Below are 25,419 nucleotides of genomic sequence, written 5' to 3'. Positions count from 1 at the left end.
CATGACTAAAATCTAATCCTACACCATAAAATTTTAAATCCAACTTGAATTTAGATGAACATTCACAAAATTAAAACTTTGTTTTTGCAAGGTTTGATCTCCCTAGATGTTTAGTTGGATAAACAGTCAGCCTAGAGGATCCTGAATAGAAACAAATCACTTTTGAGATGGTTTGGATAAACTTGAAATTTAATTTCTGTGCATGAACTGCAGTAGTACTGATTGGTACTGCGATTATTGTGAACGATGTCATTCGCTACTGATCAGTACTATGGTTTACCCATTCAGCACTATGTTTCAATCCATGATTTTTGCAATTTTCTTGAAATATACTAAACTGATCTTGTGGGGAACTACACCATTAGAATTTAGAAAGGATATGAATGGTATTTTGAAATGATTTATGGCTCATGTTTCAAACTTGGGATCAACTACTATATAGTTGAAAATTATTTTTTTATTCATCCAGCGATTTAAGGGTTAAACCAATATTTTTGAAAAATCATAAAATAGGCTCTTTTGGAAAACAAAGTTGGTCGGCATTAATTCTATTCAAGAGATGCTTTATGCACTCAAAAGCAACAAGGATCATAATCAGAACACATGACCTCTGGGGTGGCTAATGTTAGGTTAGGTAGGAACAAAATGAGGTGTCTAAAAGTTCACATGCGAGGGTCTTATGGTGTGTCACATCATTAATGAATGTATTGTAATTCTGTAACGTGTGTGTGTCTATATATATATATATATATGAGAAAACGGTTTATACACACAAGTGTAGATAAGTTATCTACACACTTGCTTAAAATACAGCGGAGGGCATATTGTTTGGGTGATCCAAACCATTCATTTGATTGGCCCTCACATAGATAGGGTGTCCACAAAAAATCAGCTCCATAGGATCATCCCAACCCTACGACTTGTGGAGGTAAAATCGACGTGTATAAACCTTGACAAATCTGTCTATTTTTTGCCTCCACGGTTCGAAGGGTTAGGATGATCCTATGGAGCTGATTTTTTGTGGACACCCTATCTATGTGAGGGCCAATCAAATGAATGGTTTGGATCACCCAAACAGTGTGGGCCTCCACTGTATTTTAAGCTAGTGTGTAGATAACTTATCTACACTTGTGTGTAGAAACCGTTCTCTCTCTCTCTCTCTCTCTTTATATATATATATATATATATATATATATATATATGAGGAAATGGTTTCTGCGCTCGAACGCAGATAATCTTATCTGCGCTCGAGCACAAAAACAGGGTGGGGCCACATTTTTGATGGGATCCAAAGCATTCATTTGATGGGCCCTTTCATGCATAGGGTGTCCACAAAAAATCAGCTCCATTGGATCACCTTAGGGTGTCCATTTGTGGGGCAAGAAATGGACAGATTTGTGGACAAACAGTATCTGTCCATTTTTGGCCCCACAAATGGACACCTTATGGTGATCCAATGGAGCTGATTTTTGGTAGGCCCCCCCATCCATGATGGGGCCTTCGAAATGAATGGTTTGGATCACCCCTCCGAATGCCCCCTCCCCCCCTGTTTCCAGCACTCGAGTGCGGGAACCCTTCTCTCTCTCTCTCTCTCTCTCTATATATATATATATATATATATATATATATATATATATATATATGAGAATAGTGTTCCTGCGCTTGAGCGCAGGAAAGTTACCTGCGGTAGAGAGTTATGATCCCTCCCATTCGTTGAAGTATGTGGGCCTCACGGGGGTGAGAAAACTTAAAGAAAAAAAGGTAAATGACAGTCGAACCCCTGGCTTTTATACTTTAAAAAAATATTGACATTCCAGTCCCCCCTCAATTGTATATGATTCAAAAAATCATTTTAGGGTTTTAACCCCTCTTCTTCTCGAGAATCCTAATCTTCAACAAAACAAAATGATTACCAAAAACCCTAATGGGATGAAAATGGAGGAAAAAAAAAATGAAAAAACCCAACCCTAATATTAAAAAAAAGGAAAAAAAAACAAAATACAGTAGGGAAAGAGAGGACTAACCTATTTTTGGTTGAAGAAGAGGAAGAATCTGCTGAGATCTTGCGTTCGAAGCTAGCACTCTACAAAAAACCCTTATCTGGCATGAAAATAGGATGCAAAAAAATGAAAAAAATCAAACCCCTAATCTTCAAAATAAAGAAAAAGAAAACAAAATAAAGTTATGGAAAGAGATAGGACTGACCTTTGCTAGCTTTTGCGTGAAACGAAACCTTAGCTCCTTCATCTGAAACGAAACCCTAGGGAAAGAGAGGACTAGCGTTTTCTCTTTCGTCTGATACGTGTTGTGATTGAGAGGGGGACTCGAGTGTCAAATTCTTTTTAGTCGTATAAAACTTAGGGGTTCGATTGTCTTTTTGCAATTTTGATTTAACTTTTCAATTCGTATGGGACCCACTATATACAGCGAATGGGCGGGATCATAACTCTCTACCACAGGTAACTTTCCTGTGCTCAAGTGCAGGAACACTGTTCTCTCTCTCTCTCTTTATATATATATATATATATATATATATATATATATATATATATATATATGAGAATAGAGTTCCTAAGGTGTTACCTCATATAGCTTATATGAGGTGGCGCTCACAAAACATAAGGGGCCCACATTTTTGGGGTAATCCAAACCACTCATTTGAAAGGCCCTTAGATGGATATGGTGCCTACAAAAAATCAGGTCCATAGGATCATCCTAATCCTTCCATTTATGGAGGTTAAAAATGGGCAGATTTATGGAGGTTTATACCCATCCATTTCAACCTCCACAAATGGAAGGGTTAGGATGATCCTATGAAGTTGATTTTTTGGGCACACCCTATCTATGTGAGGGCCTATCAAATGAATGCTTTGGATCATCCAAACAAAGTGGGCCCTTTATGTTTTTAAGCCCCACCTCATATAAGCTATATGAGGTGACACCTTAGGAACTCTATTCTCTCTCTCTCTCTCTCTCTATAGTCCGCCGACCAAAAACACAGTGGGCCCATGTTGTTTGGATGATCCAAAGCATTGATTTGATGGGCCCTATCATAGATAGGGTGTGCCCAAAATATCAGCTCCATAGGATCATCCTAGCCCTTCGATTTGTGGAGGTTAAAAATGGACAGTGGAGGTTAAAAACACAGTGACCCCACATTGTTTTGATGATCCAAAGCATTCATTTGATGGGTCCTGACATAGATAGGATGTGCCTAAAAAAAGCATCTCCATAGAATCATCCTAACCCTTTGAATTATGAAGGTTAAAATGGACGCGTATAAACTCCACAAATCTGTCCATTTTTAACCTCCACAAATCAAAGCTTTAGGATGATCCTATGTAGCTGATTTTTTGGGCACACTCGATCTATGCCAAGGCCTATCAAATGAATGGTTTGGATTATCCGAATAATGTGGGCACACTGTGTTTTTTGGTTGGCGAACTAGAGAAGCTTCTCTAGTCGGCCGACTAGAAAAACTTTCCTCATATATATATATATATATGTATGTATGGGACACTGTTCGTGAGCTCATATAGCTTATATGAGCTCGAGTGCCACAAACACATGGGTCCCGGCATTCATTTGGAAGGCCCTCGCATAGATAGGGTGTGTACCAAAACTCAGATCCATAGGAGCATCCTAACCTATCCAAAAAAGTGGAGAGAAAAATGGAAAGAAACTGTTTGTCCACAAATCTGCCCATTTTTTCCCTCCACTTTTGGAGGGGTTAGGATGATCCATAGAGTCTGATTTTTTGTGGACACCGTATCTAGGGAAAGGCCTTTCAAATGAATGGTTTGGATCACCACAAAATGTCCCCCCCCCCCCCCGCAGCACACGCACGCGCACGCACACACACACATATACACATGTATACATACATGTGTATGGGGTTGTACTTCACATCAAGAAAATACAATTACCAACACCAAAAATTGTGTGGGGTCTCTTATCTTCTCTACGAAATCTCTCCTCTCTTTCTTGCATAAACTGGTGAGATTAATTACGTGGTATTAGAGAAAAGTACATCAAACTTCAAGAAAGACATCTTCGATTCCTCAAGAGCAAGCGATCAAGATCAGAAAAAGGGTTAAACCTTTAATACAATATAATCTACGACCCTTTTCTTCTTCTTGTTCTTCTATTTTTCCTTTTCCACTACTGAAGTCGTGAACTAGATCTTACACCTTCGCTATCAGAGTAATTGAAACCTTACACCCTATATCAACATTCAAAACCCTCGTCCCCACCCTTTATATCGGTTGAAACCTGTAAGCCCAAGGGTTCCCATGGGTTCAATCATTTACCTTTACCTTCTTGTTTTGATGCTAGTAAACCCAAATTGATTAGTTTTTATGGACTAATGTGTTGTCTTGTAGTATTGTGTCTTAGACAGGAAAGTCAGCTGTCAAACCAAAGATTGCACAATATACCTCAACATATGGCTTGCGGATCCACATACATAATGAACCAAAGAGCTTGTACATACATTGAAGACATCATTCGTGGAAGATGTCCAAGTCAAGAGCTCAAGTCAAAGATCCCACAAGCATGCCTTGCAAGTGCCAATAGAAGCTTGGAGATGAACTAGCATTGGTGACCACCTCATGTACCACTCAACATGATTTAAAGAATGGAGGAAGTCACAAGACCCAAAGCAAGTTGAAGAGTTCTCTCTCAAGTTGAAGATATCCAAGAAAGTGCGGAGGAGCCAAGACATCAAGAAGACTCAAGGTTTTACATTTTTAGATTGTATTGGAGTCCTCGTGTAAAATGCATTTGCACTTTCAAAATTGTTTTAAAAATGGTTTTCTTAAACCAAATTTGATATATTTAGAAACCATCCACACTTCTTAAAACAAGTTTGAAAACCTTGGACAAAAGGCCAAAGACCATGGCCCAAGTCCCTGAGATTTTTAATTTTAAATGAAATTTTAAACAGGGCCGGTTGACCGGGCGGTCCCGAGCGACCGCGGCAAAGTGGCTGGAAATCCAGCACTTGTCAAAACATAGCGGGCCGGTAGACCGGGTTGTCCCGGGCGACCGTGGATGTGTTTCTGGAAATCCAGAAATAATCCAGCATGGTCGGGCCGGTCGACCGCCATAGGACTGGTCAACCGCGGATAGGTTTTTGGACCAAAAATTGATTGTCCAGAAAGCCCTCACCGGGTGACCGCTATAGGCACGGTCGACCGCGGCGTTATGAAAGTTGAAAATAAAAAAGGAAGCCCGATAAGGGCGGGCGACCGCCATACCCCTCGGTCTGGAAAACTAGCCGTTGGGGCTTGCGAGGCTTGGCTTTTTCAACCCAGTTATTTACCATATTGCCCCCAAACGGTCATATTTTCAAATGGGCTATATATATCCTATCCTAGATCAACTGAACAACCTTTTGCAAGATCATTAAACATCTTTTTGAACCTACACTTTCAAATCAAAGGTTATTCCTCTTTTCTGCTTTGAATTTGTATTCTACATTTATCAAGAGGATCTCCATAGGGCTTCTACATTTATTATTTTCTTTGGAGAGTTTGTCAGCTATTATCTTTATATCAAGCCTATCAAGAGGCTAAGAAAGTTTTTCTTTTTAAGTTTTTCATTGTAATAGAGGGTCTTCGATTCGGCCCGGTAAGAAAGGAGAATCAAGTTTGTGAGGAGGGCTTTCGCTTCGGTCTTTGAGAAAGGAGAAGCTTGATTGTAAAAGGGTCTATGATTCGGCTCAGTAACAAAGGTGAATCCGGAGCAAAGAGGGTTTGTTCCCTCGGAGGCGGAGAAGGCGTTTGTAAAGCTTGAAGATTCGGCGTGTAGAATCTCATCTTTAGTGGAGTACCCAAGAAGCAAAACTTGGAAGAGTGGAGTAGGTCTTGTTGATAGACCGAACCACTGTAAATCTTGGTGTGCTTCTTCTTCTCTTGCTTGCTTTCTTGCATGTGGTGTTTGGTAACCTCCAACCCTCTTTATGTTTATGCTTAATTAATAAGGTTAGATTTAAACTTGTAATGTTTTAAACATCCTAATTAAACTTATAATTACTAATTGTTAAAATTAGTTTTAACAATACACTTAATTAGGACAAAATTTTTAATTGACCAATTCACCCTCCCTGTTGGGTTGCCTTGTATTTCAAAACCCTAAATCCCCAGTTTTTCCCTTTCAAAAACCCAACCCCCATTCCTTTCATTTGTCATCCATCACCCTCAACTTCTACCCTATTCACAACTGTAATCCCTAAGAAAGCTCTAATCCCAGCCCAATGTTACCGGATTTGCATTCCCACCCTCTGACCCGCGATCTCGGAGTTGCCGACCTGGATCGGAAAAATGGCGACCCAGGCGACCCTAGGGAAAGGGAGAGATGCAGAGAGAGGGAACGCTTCGGTGGGCTAGGAAAGGAAAATTACACTATAGTTTATTATTACTTTGTTCATGTTTTTATGTTTTTATTTCAGAACTGGGTAGTTATTTTCTATTTGCTTTCATGTAAGATTGAGAATGCAATATATGTTGGTGCTTAATTTGGTGTTATTTAGAAATCTTCATATTTTATATATTGGGAATTGGATTGGAATTGGAATTTTCATTTTGAAATACACGAGATTTTTGGTTTTGTTTATTAAATGTATGTAGTATGGACTATAGAATGATATTCTTGTAAAATTATATGAAATTATATATAGAGTGCCAGAGTGACCCAGATTTGCACTCCAAATTGACCCGCGAGCCGAAATAGCGAACCGACTTAGCCTACGCTCATCGTACCTTGTACCGGGCTACCATCGTACCCCGTACCCGTACCCGTTCTCGTACCGCGTAACCTTGTCCCAGCTCCACACATCATTTGAAATCCTAATCCCAAACTTTCACCATTCAAAAACCCCACATCCCAACTTCATTCGAAACCAAAGACCCCACCCACCTTATAACCTAAGTGTCTTCCATTTGAAATACCCAAACCCTAATTCCTTTCATCTGGCAACCCCAAACCCCAAACCCTAAATCTTGTCTCTTAGAATACGAAATCCATAATTCCCATTTTTTGAAAATACCAAAGCCCCATTTCGCATCACTTGATACCCTTAAACCCTAATCCACTACAATCGGAGGTTCCAAACCCTAATTATGCTAATCAGATAACCCCCAAATTCTTACTTTCCATCTTTTGAAAATCCAAAGTCCAAAATCATCCCTTTCAAATATCCAAACCCCTAATTCAATCATCCATTTCAAATATCCAAACCCTTAATTCCCGTTTGAAAACGCTAAACCCACTTTCACACCAATAGAATAGACAACCCAAAGCCCTAATTCCTTTCTAATCCCTTCAATTTCAACCTCCTTTCATTCGACACCTTAATCTTTCCATCTCTTCCCCTCAAAATTCATAAATTTCTCTTGAAAACCCTAATATTTGCTCCTTCCTCATTTTAAACCCTAATATCTCTAAATCCATCTTTCAAACCCCATATTCCTTCCCACCTAAATCTAATTATATACGCCACTCTAGAAAACCCTAATTCCTCTCTCTTATTCTCTTCTGTCTCTTACCGTAAGTCCAAAAGAAGAGAAAAGAGAGACAACAAAGGGGGAGACCCTCTATCCACTCAAATGGCTTCCTCTTCTAATAACATCTTTTCTTTCCCTTCTTATGCCCAACTTGTCACTATAAAGTTATCTGATGATATTTTTCTACCTTGACAGAGGAAAATCATCCCATTGCACATGCCCAAGGAATATTAAATCACATGACTGGGTTTTCTGTGGCACCTGTTGAGTTTATTAAAAGTCGGGGAGGAGATCTCTATTGGCGAAGGAAAACCACCCTTTGGGAAATGAATCTTGCTTCTGAAGAAAGGGTGTGTGACGATCAGCTCATCACGTCGCTGAATTGTAGACTTACTCCTGAAGTACTTGATCAAGTACTTGTTATCCTGTCTTCTTGTAATTTGTGGACAGGCTCAAGTCGACCTTCTGGAGCGGATCTTTCTCTGAGTTTCCACCCGCACTTTCTCTGCCCACATATTCACGACAAGGATCACCCTCGAGACCTAAGATCCACTTCTCCACCTCAACACCCTACCGGTTATTAGATTTGTGGGTTCAACAATCATACAACTATGAATTTTTATCACCTTCAGTGTCTATTATCAGTAGAACTCTCCCATGACCCTCACTCTTTAGCTGGGCAATCTTTCACTATCTACACCTTTTGAAGCTTCTTGGCTGTTTGATATAGATGCTATTCACCATGTGTCTAAATATTCAGGCAATCTGTGCTCTTTAGCTGCATATTTAGTGTTTTTTTGAATTGTCATGGGTGATGGGTCCACTTTACCCATCATAAATGTCAGTTTGACGTCCCTTTTGTCTTCCCATGTTTCCTTTCATGTTCCTGATGTTTAAGTTGTCTCTAAAATTCACCGCTCTCTGTTTTACAATTTCTACACAATTTCATTGTTACTTTAGTTTTAGTTTTATCTTTGTAAAGGATCTGCATTTTCAGAAACTCTTTGCTAAAGGATTTTGTTGAGGCAATCTATATATTTCTCAACACCATGTGCTGATGAACCTCCTTCAAAGTAGAGCATAGAAGTCTTTTTGGCATCATCCTCATGTCTCTCACTCTCTATTAGTGTGGTCATTGTCTCGCCAACCCCAATGATCGTGTTCTACCCTCTTCAGCGTCAAGTCTTTCATTTTTATATGTAATAAAGCGCCCAAGATGACACTCTGCCACAGTTGTTAACTTGGGAAGCATCATGAATTGAATTCTTCATCTTATATTAAAATAAAGAGTACTTTCATTTTGAGTTTATTCATTTCGATGTGTGGGGCTCCGCTCCTATTGCTTCTATCTATGGATCACTTTTCTATTTTATCTTTATAGATGATTTTAGAACACTTGCATCAAACGTCTAAGAAGAATACACCTCTATGACATTTCACGAGTTCTGTCGTTCCCATGACATTAAGCAACAGTTCCCATGCCCTCACACCAAAGGATTTAAATTTTCGTTTCGGTGTCGGTTTTGGCGACCACCGACATATTTCGGCCGAAATCATGTAAAATTAGTATAAAAATTTCGATATTTTTAAAATTTCCACCGAAATTTCGGCAATTTTAGTGGAAATTTTGTAAAGAAGGGTAAAAACGAAACGGTTGAAAGTTCGGAACTTTCCTGATTTTTTTTGGAAATTTCAATGAAATCTTGTATAAAAAAACGGTTCATAGTGTATTTTGTTTTGGACTTGGCCAAAACCGAAATATTTCGGCCAAAATTTTAAACTATGCTCACACCCCTCCCATAATGGAGCTACATAATGGAAACATCGACACATTATTGAAGCTGGACTCTCATCCTTGTTTCACTATGGTGCTTCTAAACATCTTTGGTTGGAAGCCTTTTACACTACTAATACTATTAATATGCTACATTCACCAATTCTGCCGCAGATGCCCCCTGTTGTGGTCAAAACCTGTAACAGATATGGTAGTCAAGGATGAGCTGATCTGAGCAGTGACCGAGGTCTATTTTTTGAGTGACCGAGACCTGCACAAGGTAGCACCTGATCAGACGACCAACCCGGAGTCCTAGCTCCAGATGGGCCCTCCTATACTTAAGTCAGTATGATGTATTAGATAAGGAAAGCAAAGCTATGAATAGTAAATTTTGGGATTCGGACACTTACCTTTGCCTTTGTGGGGGCTATTTATAGTGGGGGCTTAGGTATCAGATTACCTTTTTACCCTTAGACAGGTGTCAACCTGTGATTAGACAAGACATGTTTTAGGGTTTTCTCCTGGGGGTGTAACTACTTGTTTACCCCCGATTATAATACTTAACCCTGTTTTTGCCTTGGTGCCATGTGTCAACTGGAGATTGGAGATACCCTTTTATATCCCATCATCCCCATTTTAAAATCTGACAAAAAAATGCCAGATAACTACCTTTGGTCATGTGGTTGCTTTTGCTGTGTGCGCCTCCATGCCATTTTTTATGAGTTATATTTTTATTATATTTGTTGGAAATCTAAGCTTGACCACTAGATCTTAACCATCTATCAATTTGACTCTTAGACTTCTTTGGATTTTTTTTTTGAAATAGACTTCTTGGAATTTTGTTTCTCATTTACTTATACATTGGAAGCTTGGAAGATAGACTTGACCACATTGGAATTGTGCTAGTCATTTACTTTTTATGTGTTAGTGTGTTAGTGGTGCTTAGGAAATCAAGTATAATTAAGAAAAGTTAATCTTGGATTTGTAGTGTAGACTATATTTTGGACCTTGTATCTTCTTCATATGTAAGCCATTTTAGTGAAATTTGAAGGCTATTGAGTAGTATAACAACTTGGGCTATTTTCTTTGTGTGTTTTGGCATCAAGAGAACAATCTTCTTCTCTTGAAACTCATCTTCTCCCTCCAATCTAGTTGGTTTCATTCCAACAAAGTGGTATCAGAGCGTAGGTTGAAGGTTGATCATGGCTTCCAACAATACGTTGCAACCTCAACTTCATCGATTCAACGGCAAGAACTACAACCAATGGAGCATTAAAATGAAGGTGTTGTATGGATCTCAAGATCTATGGGATATTGTTGAGATTGGCGTCGAAGAACCAGAGGATCAAGCGGCTCTCACTCCACAACAACTCAATGAATTGAAAGACAATCGGAAGAAGGACAAGAAGGCTTTGTTCTTTATTTATCAAGCGGCAGATGAAGTCATCTTTGAATGAATTTCATCGGTGACTTCGGCAAAAGAAGCATGGGATACACATGGTTTTAAATTTCGGCCGAAACGTTTCGTTTCGTTGAAATTTCAGAATTTCGGTGAAATTTTTATAAGATTTCGTCCGAACTTTCCTACCAAAACCGAAATGTTTCGGTTTCGCTGATAACCGAAACCGAAACCGAGATTTAAAACCTTGGGGATACACTCTATACATCATACAAAGGAGAAGACAAAGTAAAGTTGGTAAGATTACAAACTCTTAGATGTGAGTTTGATTCATCAAGAATGAAAGATTCGGAAGCGGTTGAAGATTATTACAATCGTGTTATTTCTCTTGTGAATCAATTGAGAGTAAATGATGAAGATATTCAAGATCGAAGGATTGTTGAAAAAATCCTTAGCAGTTTGACTTGGAATTTTGAGTTTATTGTTGCTGCAATTGAAGAATCTAAGGAATTAGCTTCTTTATCCTTAGAAATTTTGTAGGGATCGCTCCAATCCCATGAACTATGAATGAAGCAATTTGATTCTTCTCCTCTAGAACAAGCTTTTCAAACTCAAGTCTCTTTTAGGGGAGGCTCTAGAGGAAGAGGAAGAGGAAGAGGAAGAAATTCTTTTCATGGAAGAGGGAGAAATAGTGGAGAAAGAAATCAAGAATATGAAGAAGATGAAAGTGGTTCTTCTATAAGAGGAAGAGGGAGAGGAAGACCCCACAAATTCAATGTTATCATTGTAAGAAATATAGTCATACCATGAAGTATTGTAAAAAGAAGTTGGCGGAAGAATCTACTTTTATGCATGAGAAGGAAGAAAGTAAAGAAGACATTTTTTCTTGCTTGTAATGTGCAAGAAGTGGCCCTTGATGAGACGTGGTATCTTGATAGTAGTTGTAGTAACCACATGGCCGGCAACAAAGGCGTGTTTGTAAAGTTGGATGAATCTCTCCAAAGTGAAGTTCGAACTGGTGATGACAAAAGGCTTTCCGTAAGGGGAAGTGGTGATATTCTTGTTCAAACTCTAAAGTGAAGTTCGAACTGATGATGACAAAAGACTTTCCGTAAGGGGAAGTAGTGATATTCTTGTTCAAACTGAAATCCCGAAGGGCAACAACCAAGAGGGAGGTGAATTGGTGTTTTCAAATTTTTCTATTTGAAAAGCTAGGGCAACTGAGTTTGGCCTAATTAGTTCTAACCCTTGTTCAAGTTATATAAAAAATAAAAGGGAAAGAGATTACCAACACCACAAGAGAGAGAAGAAAGAGTAAGGAGACCACACAATGATTTATAGTGGTTCGGTCACAACTTGACCTACTCCACTACCCAAGTACTTCGCCTTTCCTTGGGATTTTCTCCACTATGGTAAGAATCCTTGACGCCGTTTCACAAAGCGTATACACATTCACCACCTCCACAAGGGGACACACCTTTGTATTACAAATCCACCTCCAAAGATGTTCTTCTTCGTTGCATTCCGGCCTTGAAGCAAGAAACTCTTTGCAATCTCACATACACATAAAGGGAAGAAGAATGGAAAATGAAGAATACTCAAGCTTCTTATAGGCATATACAACTCTCAAAGCTCACAAGTCACCCAATGATTAACACTAAAATCTTAGGGAGAACCTCTTGACAAGAAATGAATGCAAGTTTAAATGCTCAAGAGATTTGAAGAGGAATCCTTTTAATTTCCAAGAGAAAGTTTTAAGTTTGATATTCAAAAATATTCAAAAGGTGTTTAGAGAAGGTCTTTGATGGGGTTTAAATAGCCCTAGTTCATTTGGGAGAGAATAATGGCAAAATTGTAATAAAATTGCGTGGTTGCACCTACCCACTGTACACTCCAACGACTCTGTTGCGAGTCCGCCGCGGTCGACCGAGCCATTGCGGTCGCCCGCCCTCATCGGGTGCTCTTTTTAATATTCAAAATCTTTGTCGCTGCGGTCGACTGAGGTGGTCGCGGTCGCCCGCCGATAGCTTATTGTTTTAGAAATATTTTGGTTTAAAAAGGTTACGCAGTCGACCAGACCTTCGCGGTCGCCCGCCATGCGCTTACTGTTTCTAAAAATTAATTTTGCCTAGAAACTTTTCGCGGTCGACCGAGGGGTTTGCGGTCGACCAGCCCGATAAATTTCGAGATGTCTTGACATTCCAATAAGCATCTCGCGGTCGCCCGGCATGTCCCGGTCGACCGGGCCTGAGTGAAATTATGTTTTTAACTTTGAAATACAGGGGCTTTTGGGCCATGGTCTTTGGGCTTTAATCATGTGTTTTCAAATACATTTATGCACTTAGAAAAATGGTTTTAGAGATGATTTGAAAACATTAAAACATGCAAACACAAAATGCCAAGAGGACTCCCATTCTACGAATTATAACCTTGGGTCTTCTTGATCTTCAATCTAATTTGGCGCTTGCACGATCTTCTCCTTGTCTTGAGATAGTCTTCAAACATGTTCTTGCCCTTGTGGATCCCTTGATTCTTCAATACACCATACGACTTGAAGGGAGACCACCAAGACTTGACTTTCTCCAACACTATCCCTTGTTTTTCTTGCTTCAAGTGTTGACATAAATGGACCCTGTCTTAATCACAACACTTGAACAACCATTAGCAAACTACCATCAATTTGGGTTTGTTGATCATCAAACCAAGAGAGGGATGTACCCTTGAGCTTACACAAACAAAGAAAGGCGTCAAGCGATCTCCAATGTTTTCTATGTTCCCGGTCTAAAGCACAATCTCTTGAGTGTTGGGCAACTTTTAATGAAAGGTCATGATGTTCATTTTAAGGAAGATGTATGTGAAATCAAAGACAAAAATCATGTTCTCATAGCCAATGTGAGAATGACTCAAAACAAGATGTTTCCTCTTAAGTTTCAAAGTGAAGGCCTTCCTTGCTTCAACACTATTGTCAAAGTTATGTTATGGCTATGACATCTTCGCTATGGTCATATGAGTTTTAGCACTTTATCTCAAATGTACAAGAAGCATATGGTTAGAGGCATGCCCAAGATCAAGTGTGTGAGGGAGTGACTCTTTTGCCGTTGGAAAGGCTTGGAGGGCATCAAATCCTCTTGAGCTAGTGCATTCGGATTTATGCAGGCCTATGCCAACAACATCAATTGGAGGTAATAGATATTTTCTCACTTCATTGATGATTATAGTAGAAAGACTTGGGTTTATTTTCTTTGAGAAAAATTGTAAGTCTCTGGATACTTTAAAACTTTTAAGAGCTTGGTTGAAAGGCAAAGTGGTTTCATGTTGAAAACTTTGCGTTCCGATAGAGGTGATGGATATCTTTCTCATTAGTTTGAGAATTTCTTGAAAGAGAATGGGATTTAGCATCAACTTACTACTCAGTACGCACCTCAACAAAATGGGGTTGCCGAAAGAAAGAATCGAACGATTATGGAATTGGCTAGAAGTATGTTGAAAACCAAAGGGATGCCTAATATGTTTTGGGCGGAAGCCGTTGCATGTGTCATCTATCTCTTAAATCAGGCATCATCAAAAAGTGTTCAAGGTATGACTCCTCAAGAAGCTTGGAGTGGTCATAAGCCTTGTGTTTCTCACTTGAGAATTTTTGGCAGTATTGTCTACTCTGACTTGCCGGATGGAACAAGAAGAAAGTTGGATGATAAATCTGAAAAATGTATCCTTGTTGGATATAGTAAAAGTTCAAAAGCGTACAAGTTATTCAATCCCATGACTAAGAAGATTGTCATAAGTAGGGATGTGAAGTTTAATGAAGAAGAGCCTTGGAATATGAATCAAAGTGAGAAGAAGAAAGATGTTTTTGTAGATATGGGTGAAAGCAAAGATACTCATGATGGTGGAATTGAAGAAAATGAAGAGGCTATGACTCCTCCTATCACTCCATATTCTTTTCCATCTTCTTTGGCTCCATCATTTTCATCGTCTTCAACAAGCCTTGACTCTCCTCCAAAGAAGACAAAAAGCATAACAGAAATCTATGAAAAGTCTAGAAGAGTCGGTAAATTTTTCTTTGTTTGCCGATGCCGATCCAATTAGCTTTGAGGAGGCATGTCAAGAAGAAAAGTGAAGCCAAGCAATGGATCAAGAAATGTGTTAAATTCAAAGGAACAATACTTGGGTACTAACAAAGCTTCTAAATGGGCAAAAGACTATTGGAAGTGGGAATACAAGACAAAGTTGAATGCAAGTGGTGAAGTTGAAAAGTATAAAGCTCGCTTAGTAGTAAAAGGCTATAAGCAAAGGTATGTCATTGATTACAAACAAGTATTTGCTCCCGTTGCTCGTCGTGAGATAATTCGTATGGTTCTAGCTTTGGCGGCACAAAATAGTTGGAAGGTTTATCAAATGGATGTCAAATCGGCATTCTTGAATGGGTTTCTTGAAGAGGTGTATGTTGATCAACCTGCCGATTATGTGCAGAAAGGTGAAGAAATCAAAGTGTGCCGATTGAAAAAAACTTTATATGGCTTGAAGCAAGCGCCAAGAGCATGGTATAGTCGCATTGGCGAATATTTCATGGAGAATGGTTTCAAAAGATGTCCTTATGAACACACCCTCTACATCAAAGAGAACACCCAAGGTGAATTTTTTGTTGTTTGCTTATATGTTGATGATTTGATATTTATCGGTAACTGTTCAAGCATGTGTGAAGAATTCAAAAGAAATATGATGCAAGAATTTGAGATGATCGACATGGGTCTTCTCCATTTCTTTCTTGGTATTGAGGTCTACTAAAGAAATGATGGAATTTTATTTCTCAAAAGAAGTACGCAAAAGATTTGCTAAAGAGGTTTATAATGGAAGGTGCTACACATATTAGCACACCTATGGAAGTTGGCTTGAAACTATTCAAGAATGAAGATGAGAAAGCAGTTGATGCAGCTCTTTATAGAAGTCTTGTTGGTAGTCTCATGTATTTGACGGCTACAAGACCGGATTTTATGTTTGCGATGAGTATGATTAGTAGATTTATGGAATCACCAAAAAGAAGTCATTGGGAAGCCGATAAAAGAATCCTAAGGTATGTAAGTGGAACCATTGATCATGGGATACGCTATGGAAGAGTTGAAGATTCAAGTTTGGTTGGTTATGGTGATAGTGATTGGGGTGGAAGTGTTGATGATAGCAAGAGTACTTCCGCCTGTGTTTTTAACATTGGGTCGGGCGCAATTTCATTGGCATCAAAGAAGCAATTGGTTGTTGCTCTTTCTACGGCGGAAGCGGAGTACATTTCATTAGCTTTGGCGGGTTTTCTAGCTCTTTGGCTACGATGGGTATTAGAAGAACTCATACATCCGCAAGAACGTGGTACAAGTTTATTTTGTGATAATAGTTCGGCGATTTCACTCACAAAGAATCCAGTTTTTCATGGCAAAAGTAAGCACATAAGGATCAAGTATCATTTCATTCGAGACTTGGTAAATGATGGAGTTGTCAACGTTCATTTTTGTAAAACTAAAGATCAAGTTGCAGATATTTTTATTAAGGCCTTGAAGATCGATACATTCATCAAGATGAAGGCAAAACTCGGTATTGTAGTGGTCTAGGTCTAGCACTCTAGCTTAAGGGGGGCTTTTGGAAATCTAAGCTTGACCACTAGATCTTGACCATCTATCAATTTGACTCTTGGACTTCTTTGGAACTTTGTTTTTCATTTACTTTCACATTAGAAGCTTGGAAGATAGACTTGACCACATTGAAAATCTCCCTTCTGGGATTTAATGGCCTAGGGACTATGTTTTGTGTTTTGGAATTGTGCTTGTCATTTACTTTTCATGTATTAGCGTGTTAGTGGTGCTTAGAAAATCTAAGTATAATTAAGAAAAGTTAATCTCGGATTTGTAGTGTAGACTATATTTTGGACCTTGTATCTTCTTCATATGTAAGCCATTTTAGGGAAATTTGAAGGCTATTGAGTAGTACAACAACTTGGGCTATTTTCTTTGTGTGTTTTGGCATCAAGAGAACAATCTTCTTTTCTTGAAACTCAGCTTCTCCCTCCAACCTAGTTGGTTTCATTCCAACAATATTCCCGATGTCTCTCTTCGTGCCAGCTACAAAGCCTGGTAATACATGCCTCGTGCAACGTTATGAGAAGCTCTATACCCGCGAACACCTGCACAAGCAAGCCCTAAATGAATCCAAACTCGTTTCAAAAGGATACATCAAGAAACTTGGTCTTGATTATGAAGGAACTCAATCCTATAGTTAAAGCAACCATGATACGATCACTTCTGAGCTTAGCTATTATTTTTGGATGGGGGCACAATCACATCGAAAACTGCATTTTTGCGGCCAAACAAATCCTAGTCGACTCGGCAAAACACGATCGAGTACTCGGTTGACACTGCTGAGTATTCGGTTGATGTTTTCATAACTCGGGAGAGATAAAAGAATTTTCGATTTAATTTGTATGGAAAAAAGCGAACTCAAACAAGAATGCGGCCAAGGTAAAAGGCGGCTCGGGGGAATACACGATGACACGGGGGAGTTTTGAGTAAGTAGGCTAAAGCACACACAATAGAGTGGTGCTAAGGAAATCAGTAGGCAAGGTGCAATCGGGAGGTGACATGTTGCGGTACTCTCTACGCCAATGTTTAACAATGCGAGCTGCTAGGAGCACATGCCTGTCAGGGATGTTCCTAATGCTATATGTTTGACCATACATCAATAACTTTTTTTTCATTACAAGAATACCTTATCTTTTTAATCAAATGACTAAGGCTATTTAGGTACATGCGGCAGCACCAGAAAGGATTTTTGGAACAACCTTTACGCAAGTGTGTCTTGGTATCATTTGCCTTAACAATGATCTGATGTGAGCAATGATCTATCTCTATGGTTCGTAACCTATAAATGCATCCCATAAAAAACTCTTTCTATGTTGCACTATGATATAATTTTTCTGTAAAATTTAACCCTCATATAAGAAGTGTGTCAACTCATGTCATTCAGCTTTTATATATTTACTAAAAGGGCTTTACTCTTATTGTGTTGCTATGCTGCATCTAACAAAATTATATTGTCAGGGCGTCCATCGAGATTGATTCTCATTTCTCAGATTGATGCTGTTCAAAATACATGGATTTTGACGTCATCTTTGGGATTTTAGTTCCACCCTATACTGAGTTTTTTGTTGATTGATAGGAACTCGGAGGAATTAGTACTGCTATGGAGAGAGAGAAAATTTTATTGCAGGAGCTAATGACTGTCGTGAATGAAATGATGAGAAACACAGAGGTTGCGGTTCGTTCATTTATGATCCTTAGGCCAAGGTTTCTCCATTCAAATATGGCTACTCAAAACGTTACTGCTCCAACCCAGAATTTCGGTGCAGCGACAGTTTCCAACCAAACTAGTCAACTGGTGTCCAACTCTATAATACCGGTTTATGATTTTTACACTGGGATCCCAAAAAGACCATCTCCATTTTTGGAGCACACTGTTGCCAGATTTGAGAAGTATCTTGCCGAATGTAGGCAGTGGATTGAAGAGTTAGAGCAGCTCCTCCTCTCAGATAATGCAGAAAACTCTTCCAGCTCAGACTTGTCATTATTGCAGTCTCTACCAAAAGTTATGTCGAATGTGCATGATTTCTTTGTTCATGTGGCTGCCAAGGTAAGATGTTATATAAACACTTCAACCCTGATTGTTGTATGATAGTTTTATGCGGGATTTGCTAGGCAATTTCGCGGAAAGCCCTTTGGCGGCTCCCTTTTGCAGGAGGGAACAGCCACCTCAGATAAATTAAATGAATGACACACAGGCTCACTTTTTTGCAGATTTTGTCTCATTCATTTAATTCATCTGAGGTGGCTGTTCTCTTTTGGCAAAAGTGAGCTGCGAAATGGCTTTCAGTGAAATTGCTTAGAAATCCCAGTTATATGTTGCACGGTAAAGTTTCTATGTCGATTCTTTCTTTCATCTCGTCTAAATACCTTATGGATTGATTATGAGACATGGCACCTTGTTAGTGATATTCTTGGAGGTATGTTAAACTGAAGGGTGCCCTTGCAAAAAAGGGCTCAAAGGGCGCTCCCCATTGGCTGTTGGTCACCAAAGTGCATTTATAATGGCTGCAAGTCAAAGAGTATTAAATGCACTTTGGTGACCTACAGGCAGTGGGGGCGCCCTTTCAGCACTTTTTTGCAAGGGTGCCCTTGAGTTTAGCATTCCTCCATTCTTGGTCTTGCCATATCTTATTTGTTATGCTTCTAATAAATTGGCTTTTATTTTGTTTACCTTGTGTGTTCAGGTGGAGAGTCTTCATCAATACATCGAATCTATGAAAACAGCTTATCTTGCCGACCAGCGACGGCGTGGTGATGGCAATGATCCATTTCTTGAGGCTGATAGACGGGAAACAGCCAAACAAGAAGCCGCTGCCAGAAGAGTTCATCCGACCTTGCATTTACCGGCAATTTCACAACCATCAACTCAAGTTGCCGGTTTATTTGCGAGCTCAGCAACACCGGCAACTTCCAGTGTCCCACAACCTTCTGTGGGACCCTCTCCGGCTATGTCCGGGAGTGGATTTTCACTTTTTGGTACCCCACAATCTGCTCTTTCAGCTTCTACGGCATCATCTTTCCTCTTTTCTACTCCAACATCATCTACGCAGTCATCTACCCTATTTGGGACGTCGGCCTTTTCACCCCAATCTTCACTTTTTGGGTCAGCCTCTACGTCATTGTTTGGGTCCACCCAGACTCCATCTTCCTTCGGGGCTAGTACTCAAGCGTTCGCTTCAACCCCTGCCATTGGAAGCTCTCCACTTTTTTCAACGCCATCTTTTGTCTCAGGTATGCCATTGGAGCTTAGTTGATTCTTTTGTTGTTTATGCCATCGTTCTTTTTAGTTTACAGTTGGGATAAAAAAACTGGGAAAAAAACATATTGTTGATGCCTTGGATGTTTCATTTATTACGGACCTACACAGGCAAATGATTTTTTTCTATCTAATCATAAATTTATGTTCTTTTCTTGCCACCTAGAAGAAAATCACTTCCCTTGGGATGAGTGAACAATATTCTTTCTATGCCACGTAGAAGAAAAACACTTCCTTGAGATGGGTGAACAATCTGGACTTTTCTTTTCTTCTTCTATTCAAAATTCAAAAGGCCATAGATTCAAATTTACAGCTGTAAAAAATTCACTATGGCCCTGTTTGGATTGCAGGAGTTTTCTAGAAAAGTTTGGAAAAGAAAAACTTTTCCAGAATTTCCTGCTTTTCCATTGTTCGATTACACATGAAAAAAGTAACTCTAACCACTAGACTTAACAAGTTTTATTTGGAGGAACTTCAATCTTGAATGACATCCCTCTAAATAAGCCATAAACATATTATTATTCTCTAAATTGTTAAAACAAAAAAAAAATATCCCTAGTAAATTTTTTTCTGCGAGAAATGTTTTTTCTTGCAATTCAAATGGGGCCTATATGTTTTTTATTTTTATTGGTGGACTATATGTTTTATATTTGCATGCTCATGTTTTCATGGAAATATTTAATATAGGGTCTCTGGTTAAGTTGAATATATTGGATCATGTTCTTTCTTTCTGACATCCTATGGCAATTCAATTTAAATATCTGTTTGACATTTGCACTCTTGGATGTTAGTTAGATTGATTCGTACAAGATACTGAGGGATTGATTGTTGAAATGTCTGTCGGACTGAATTTTGCTAGTGTAACAAGTTCTTCTTTATCTATTCTTAGGTGCTGCGACTGGATCAGGGGCAAGCTTTGGGCCTGTATCTGTGAGTAAAATTGCTCTAACTTGATCTTTGATTAAACTTCTAGTTTTTACCTTGCCCTAAGGGCAGCTAGGGTTCGTGAGCATGATTGAATAGTCACAAATATACCCGACATTTTCAGGAAGTATCACGATATTTTGCAATTTTTTGATAAAACGGCATAATCTCAAATTTTTTTCGAGATTTTGACAAATCATCGAGATATCTCCATATTTTGACAAATATTCGAGATATCTTCATATTTTATTTTGGGAAAAATACAGATAGACCCCCTCAACTATTTGACATTTTCACTTCTAACCCTATAGTTTCATTAAGTACACCCCCTGAACTTTTTGACACATTTAAGTGCACCCCCTCCGTTGATAGTCCGTCACTTTAACCTCACGGAATGACTCAAACTAACCTGGGTTAATATTTTGAGGACAAAAATACCCTCCTCACTGGTTTTAAGTCATTTGTAAAGGGATTAGGGTTACACCATTTCCGTCAAAGCTTGTTTCTTCCTAGTTGACTGTTCCTCCTCAATGGCATCAAGTGGCTCTTCTTCAAAACATCCCCCACCACAGATAACGAAACCCCACTCCATGTCTACATCAACCACACATTTCAAGAAAAAACACTCATAAAGACAAAAAAGCCCTAAAATATTAGCGTTTATGTGCAAAGCATGATAATGATGTGAATGAAGACAAGTAAAACCCCTACATCGGGGGTTTGTGCTGATAAATAAACTAGGGTTTGAATCAAACCCTAATTTTCAGTTTTCAAGTATGAAAATCCTAATTTTTCGTTGGAGAAGACGAGGGCATTATAGTCATTTCTTACTATCCGTCTACTCCGTCACATTAAAAAAACCCAACGAAACTTCAAGGGGTGTCGTTGGTGACTTCGAAACTATAGTGTTAGCAGTGAAAATGTCAGATAGTTGAGGGGGTCTCTATGTAGGATTCCCTTTTATTTTTACCGAATGTCACGGTAAATTCACTATATTTTTTGTCCTAATTTTGTTCTTAAATTTTATATTTTTATACATTTTAAATATTTTTCAGTTTTTTCCTAATATAACCTTAAAATTAATAACGAAAAAAAATTAAATATCCCAGGATACACCCTTTATATTTGTGTCTATAAATGATTCTCAACTGGCAAAATGATATATTTTTCCTTTTTTATTTCTTTTAGCATGCTCACAACTGCTTATAAATATAACAGAATCATTATTGTCTCTCTTGTTATTTAATTTCAGAAATCTGCAAAGCCGAAATCTCGGACTTCCCGACGCTAATTATCTCATTTGAAATCAAGATAACTGGAAGCTGCTCAAGCACCACCTCTTCTTCACAATGTTCTACTTCTGAACTGCATATTACAAGTCTAAAATGGATATGCTCTTCAGTTGAGGTAATAGTTCTCCCATGATTCGGTGATTCCTCAACATCCTAGCCATAGTCTCAGTTTCCTGGCGGCGCGATCCTTTGCTTGCACATTGGAGCTCCAAGCCAGTCAAAATGACAATCATTTTGATTTCTTTCATGAGAGAGCTAGTCATCTTGCTGTAAACTCTAAATTATAGAGAGCTGTAATAATTTTCCATATTAAGTAATCATTCATAGTATATCACCTTATGGAGACTTCTGTGTGCTTGTTATCTGAACAGCAGAGGTGTAAAAATAACTATTCTGCTTGTGATGGTTATTTAACTTATCTCTATTACAAGGGAATTGCTGGGGTCCATTGCAAAAGGGGGCGCATGCGTACTGCAGCCCTTTGGGGGGGGGGGGGGGGGGGGGGGGCGGGGGTGGTTTGTATCATCTCCCTAATTATAATTCCCACAAGGGAAATGATATTATCACCTCCATTTTCAGCATTTCCAACCCCTTTTTGTTTACCGTTTCTTCCTGAAAACTGTCTCATTTCCAATGAGGGCAAACAAATCCCAAAAGGGTAATGATATTTCCACCCCATTTTTAGCATTTTCACCATCTTTTGTTTATCTTTTCCTAAGGCCCTGTTTGGATTGTAAGAAAAACATTTCCGATGGAAAATTTTTTCCTTGGAATTTTTTTTTCTTTTAAGGATTTAGAGGAAAATGATATGATTGCAATGTTTTATTTCCACGATTTACAGGGCAATGATATGATCATGGTGTCTTATTTCCACGATTTAGAGGGAAATGGTGTGATTATGGTTAGCTTAGAGGGATAGTAACATAAATTGAAGGTCCTTAAGTAAAAATTGAATAAGGTTGGTTCATGTTATCTTTTTTCTCCGTGTAATAGTAGGAACTTTTAGAAACACTTCTTCTTTCCTATCTTTTTTCAGAAAATTCTCACGATCCAAGCAAATCCTAAGTGAGGTGGAAATATATTTCCCATCGCAAAAGTCTAAGTTATAGGGATAATTACATTTACACCCCCTCTAGTTTTTGACACATCCACTTCAACCCTTGTAGTTTAAAAAGTGACAAAGACATCCCTTCTAGTTTCGTTTTGTTTAAGGTTTGCCCCCTCAGCTGAAGGTTCGTCCATAGATTGAAGGGTTAGGATGATCCGATGGAGCTGATATTTTGGGCACACCCTATCTATGTCAGGACCCATCAAATGAACGCTTTGGATCATCCAAATAATGTGGGCCCATATCCGAATCCAAAGCGTTCATTTGGATGGGTCCTGACATAGATAGGGTGTGCCCAAAAAATCAGCTCCATCGGATCATCCTAACCCTTCAATCTATGGACGAACCTTCAGCTGAGGGGACAAACCTTAAACAAAACGAAACTAGAGGGGATGTCTTTGTCACTTTTTAAACTATACGGGTTGAAGTGGATGTGTCAGAAACTAGAGGGGGTGTAAATATAATTATCCCTAAACTTATAAAGGCCTACAAAGTAAAGAAAGTCAACTGAAAGTCGGTTTGTGTACCAACTGAAAGTCACCTGTAAAGAATAAAAGGTGGCTATTCATGCATGCAACGTATTATAACGTAGTTCTTAAATAGGCCCTTCAATAAAGTAGCTTCTGTTTCCACTAAATTATGAAGATGCCCTCTTTCTTTTTCAACACACCCATCCAATCATGGATCGATAGATACATTCAGTCCACCATTTTTGCTCATGACATCTGAACGTACATTCATTCCACTATATGTGCACCTGACACCTACACATGCATTCATTCCACTGTGTGCTCATGATATCATTAGATGCGTACATGCATATGTAAAATGGTGCTATTTTAGATCACAATTGAAGGCTTTGAATGATTTGTAAATATTAAGTGCCTAATTGACCGTAACGCAAATTAACAAAACAAAAGAGAGAAATAGAGGGGAAAGGTTGATTCGAGGCAACTGGACTTCTAATGGTTCAAATTGAGAGGAACCATGACTCTCCAAGAAAAATAAGTTTCCTTTGATGTAAATTTCTCTTCTCTTCCAATTTCATTAAAATACTCTTCTTAAATACAAGAATAAAGTAGTTGCCACATCCCTACCCACTAACCCAATTACATCACACATAGGCAATAACTACCACCCATAACTCTAAAACACATTACCACAAAACTACATGCAAATCCCTACAATAACTACCTTGCAATTCCTCCCATACACATAACATATACGTAACATTCCTTCCCTCCTTAGAATCGAAATATTAAATAAAATATATTAATCCGCCGGTATACCAAATCGTAATGGGCATGATTTGCTTGAGCAACGTGATTAATATTGGACTTCCATCTTTGAAAATAACGATCGAGATTTTTGGAACTCCACTTTCAAAATCTGTTGTGATCGAATGTAGAAGAAAAAAATAATATTTCATAGCGGCGCCTCTAAGCAATGGGATGATCAAATGGGTTGATGAAATGAAGGAGATCCTTGACATGGTGTTCAACTAAATCATCTTCATTGGCATCAATGCTTGCATTTTTCTCCACCACAAGATCAACCTTCTTAAGATTCAACTTCCCTTCGTCTTTGCGGATTTTTTCAACAGCTATGTTGATTTTGTTCAAGCCTTCTACTAATTGTAGTTGTCCTTCTAACATTTTCAAAACCAATGTTTTAATCTCCAGCAGATCTTCACGTATGGATTCCTAAAACTCCGAAGACGGAGACATGGTGCAAGATCGATGGCTCTTATACCACTTGTTACGTGCCTAATTGACCTTAACGTAGATTAACAAGACAAAAGAGAGAAATAATGTAAGCACAAGGGTTCCCATGGGTTAATCATTCAACTTACCTTATTGTTTTGATGCTAGCAAACCAAATTGATTAGCATTTATGGACTAATGTGTTGCTTTGAGCTGTTGTGTTATATACAGGATTTCATGTCATGATCGCCATTATACAACTCATTTCAACACATGACTTGTGGATCAAGAAGCAAAGGAACCAAGAGCCTGCACCTACAGTGAAGACATTCTCATTTGAAGATCTTCAAGTTAAGAAGCTCGAATATGAAGATTCCACAAGTTTCTAGCAAGTGTCAAGAAGGAGCTTAGAGTTGAACATGCCATGGTAACACCTCATATACCATTCAACATGCATTGAAGATTGGAGGAGAAGTAACAAGAGCCAAGACAAAGTTCAAGATGTTCACTCACAAGCCGAAGAAGTCCAAGAAAGTGCAAAGAAACCGATACATTCCAAGAAGACTCAATGGTATCATTTTTAGAATGTATTTAGAGTCATCTTGATATTTTGTAAAATGCACTTTCAATAGGTTTTCAAATGGTTTTCAAATGGTTTTCATACATAAGTTTTTATATCTTTGAAAACCATTCACACACTAAAAAATGTGGCCCAAAGACCATGATTTTAAATGTTAAAAAGGAATCTCAAACAGGGCCGGTCGACCGGGGTGTCCCGGGCGATCGCGAAAGGATAGCTGGAATTCCAGCATCCTCCGAACAAAGGCGGGCCGGTCG

At 38.7% G+C, this 25,419-nt stretch overlaps 1 protein-coding gene across 1 annotated transcript in view; it reads left to right on the top strand.

Annotated features, from left to right (window-relative positions):
- Positions 1 to 22,195, top strand: part of LOC143849859 (hydroxyproline-rich glycoprotein family protein) — a 32,927-nt gene extending 10,732 nt beyond the window's left edge. The window contains exons 3-6 of the mRNA XM_077359126.1: positions 17,876 to 18,346; positions 18,984 to 19,530; positions 20,445 to 20,485; positions 21,732 to 22,195. Of these exons, the coding sequence (XP_077215241.1) occupies positions 17,876 to 18,346; positions 18,984 to 19,530; positions 20,445 to 20,485; positions 21,732 to 21,770 (1,098 nt within the window). The 3' untranslated portion in view covers positions 21,771 to 22,195. The remainder of the gene's footprint in view (positions 1 to 17,875; positions 18,347 to 18,983; positions 19,531 to 20,444; positions 20,486 to 21,731) is intronic.
- Positions 22,196 to 25,419: the final 3,224 nt, after the last annotated feature.

Source organism: Tasmannia lanceolata, unplaced genomic scaffold (genome assembly GCF_043159265.1).
Source record: "Tasmannia lanceolata isolate RefF3 unplaced genomic scaffold, GAP_Taslan_0.1 ptg000018l, whole genome shotgun sequence".
NCBI classification, from domain to species: Eukaryota; Viridiplantae; Streptophyta; class Magnoliopsida; order Canellales; family Winteraceae; genus Tasmannia; species Tasmannia lanceolata.
This window is presented reverse-complemented; position numbering and strand designations above follow the sequence as displayed.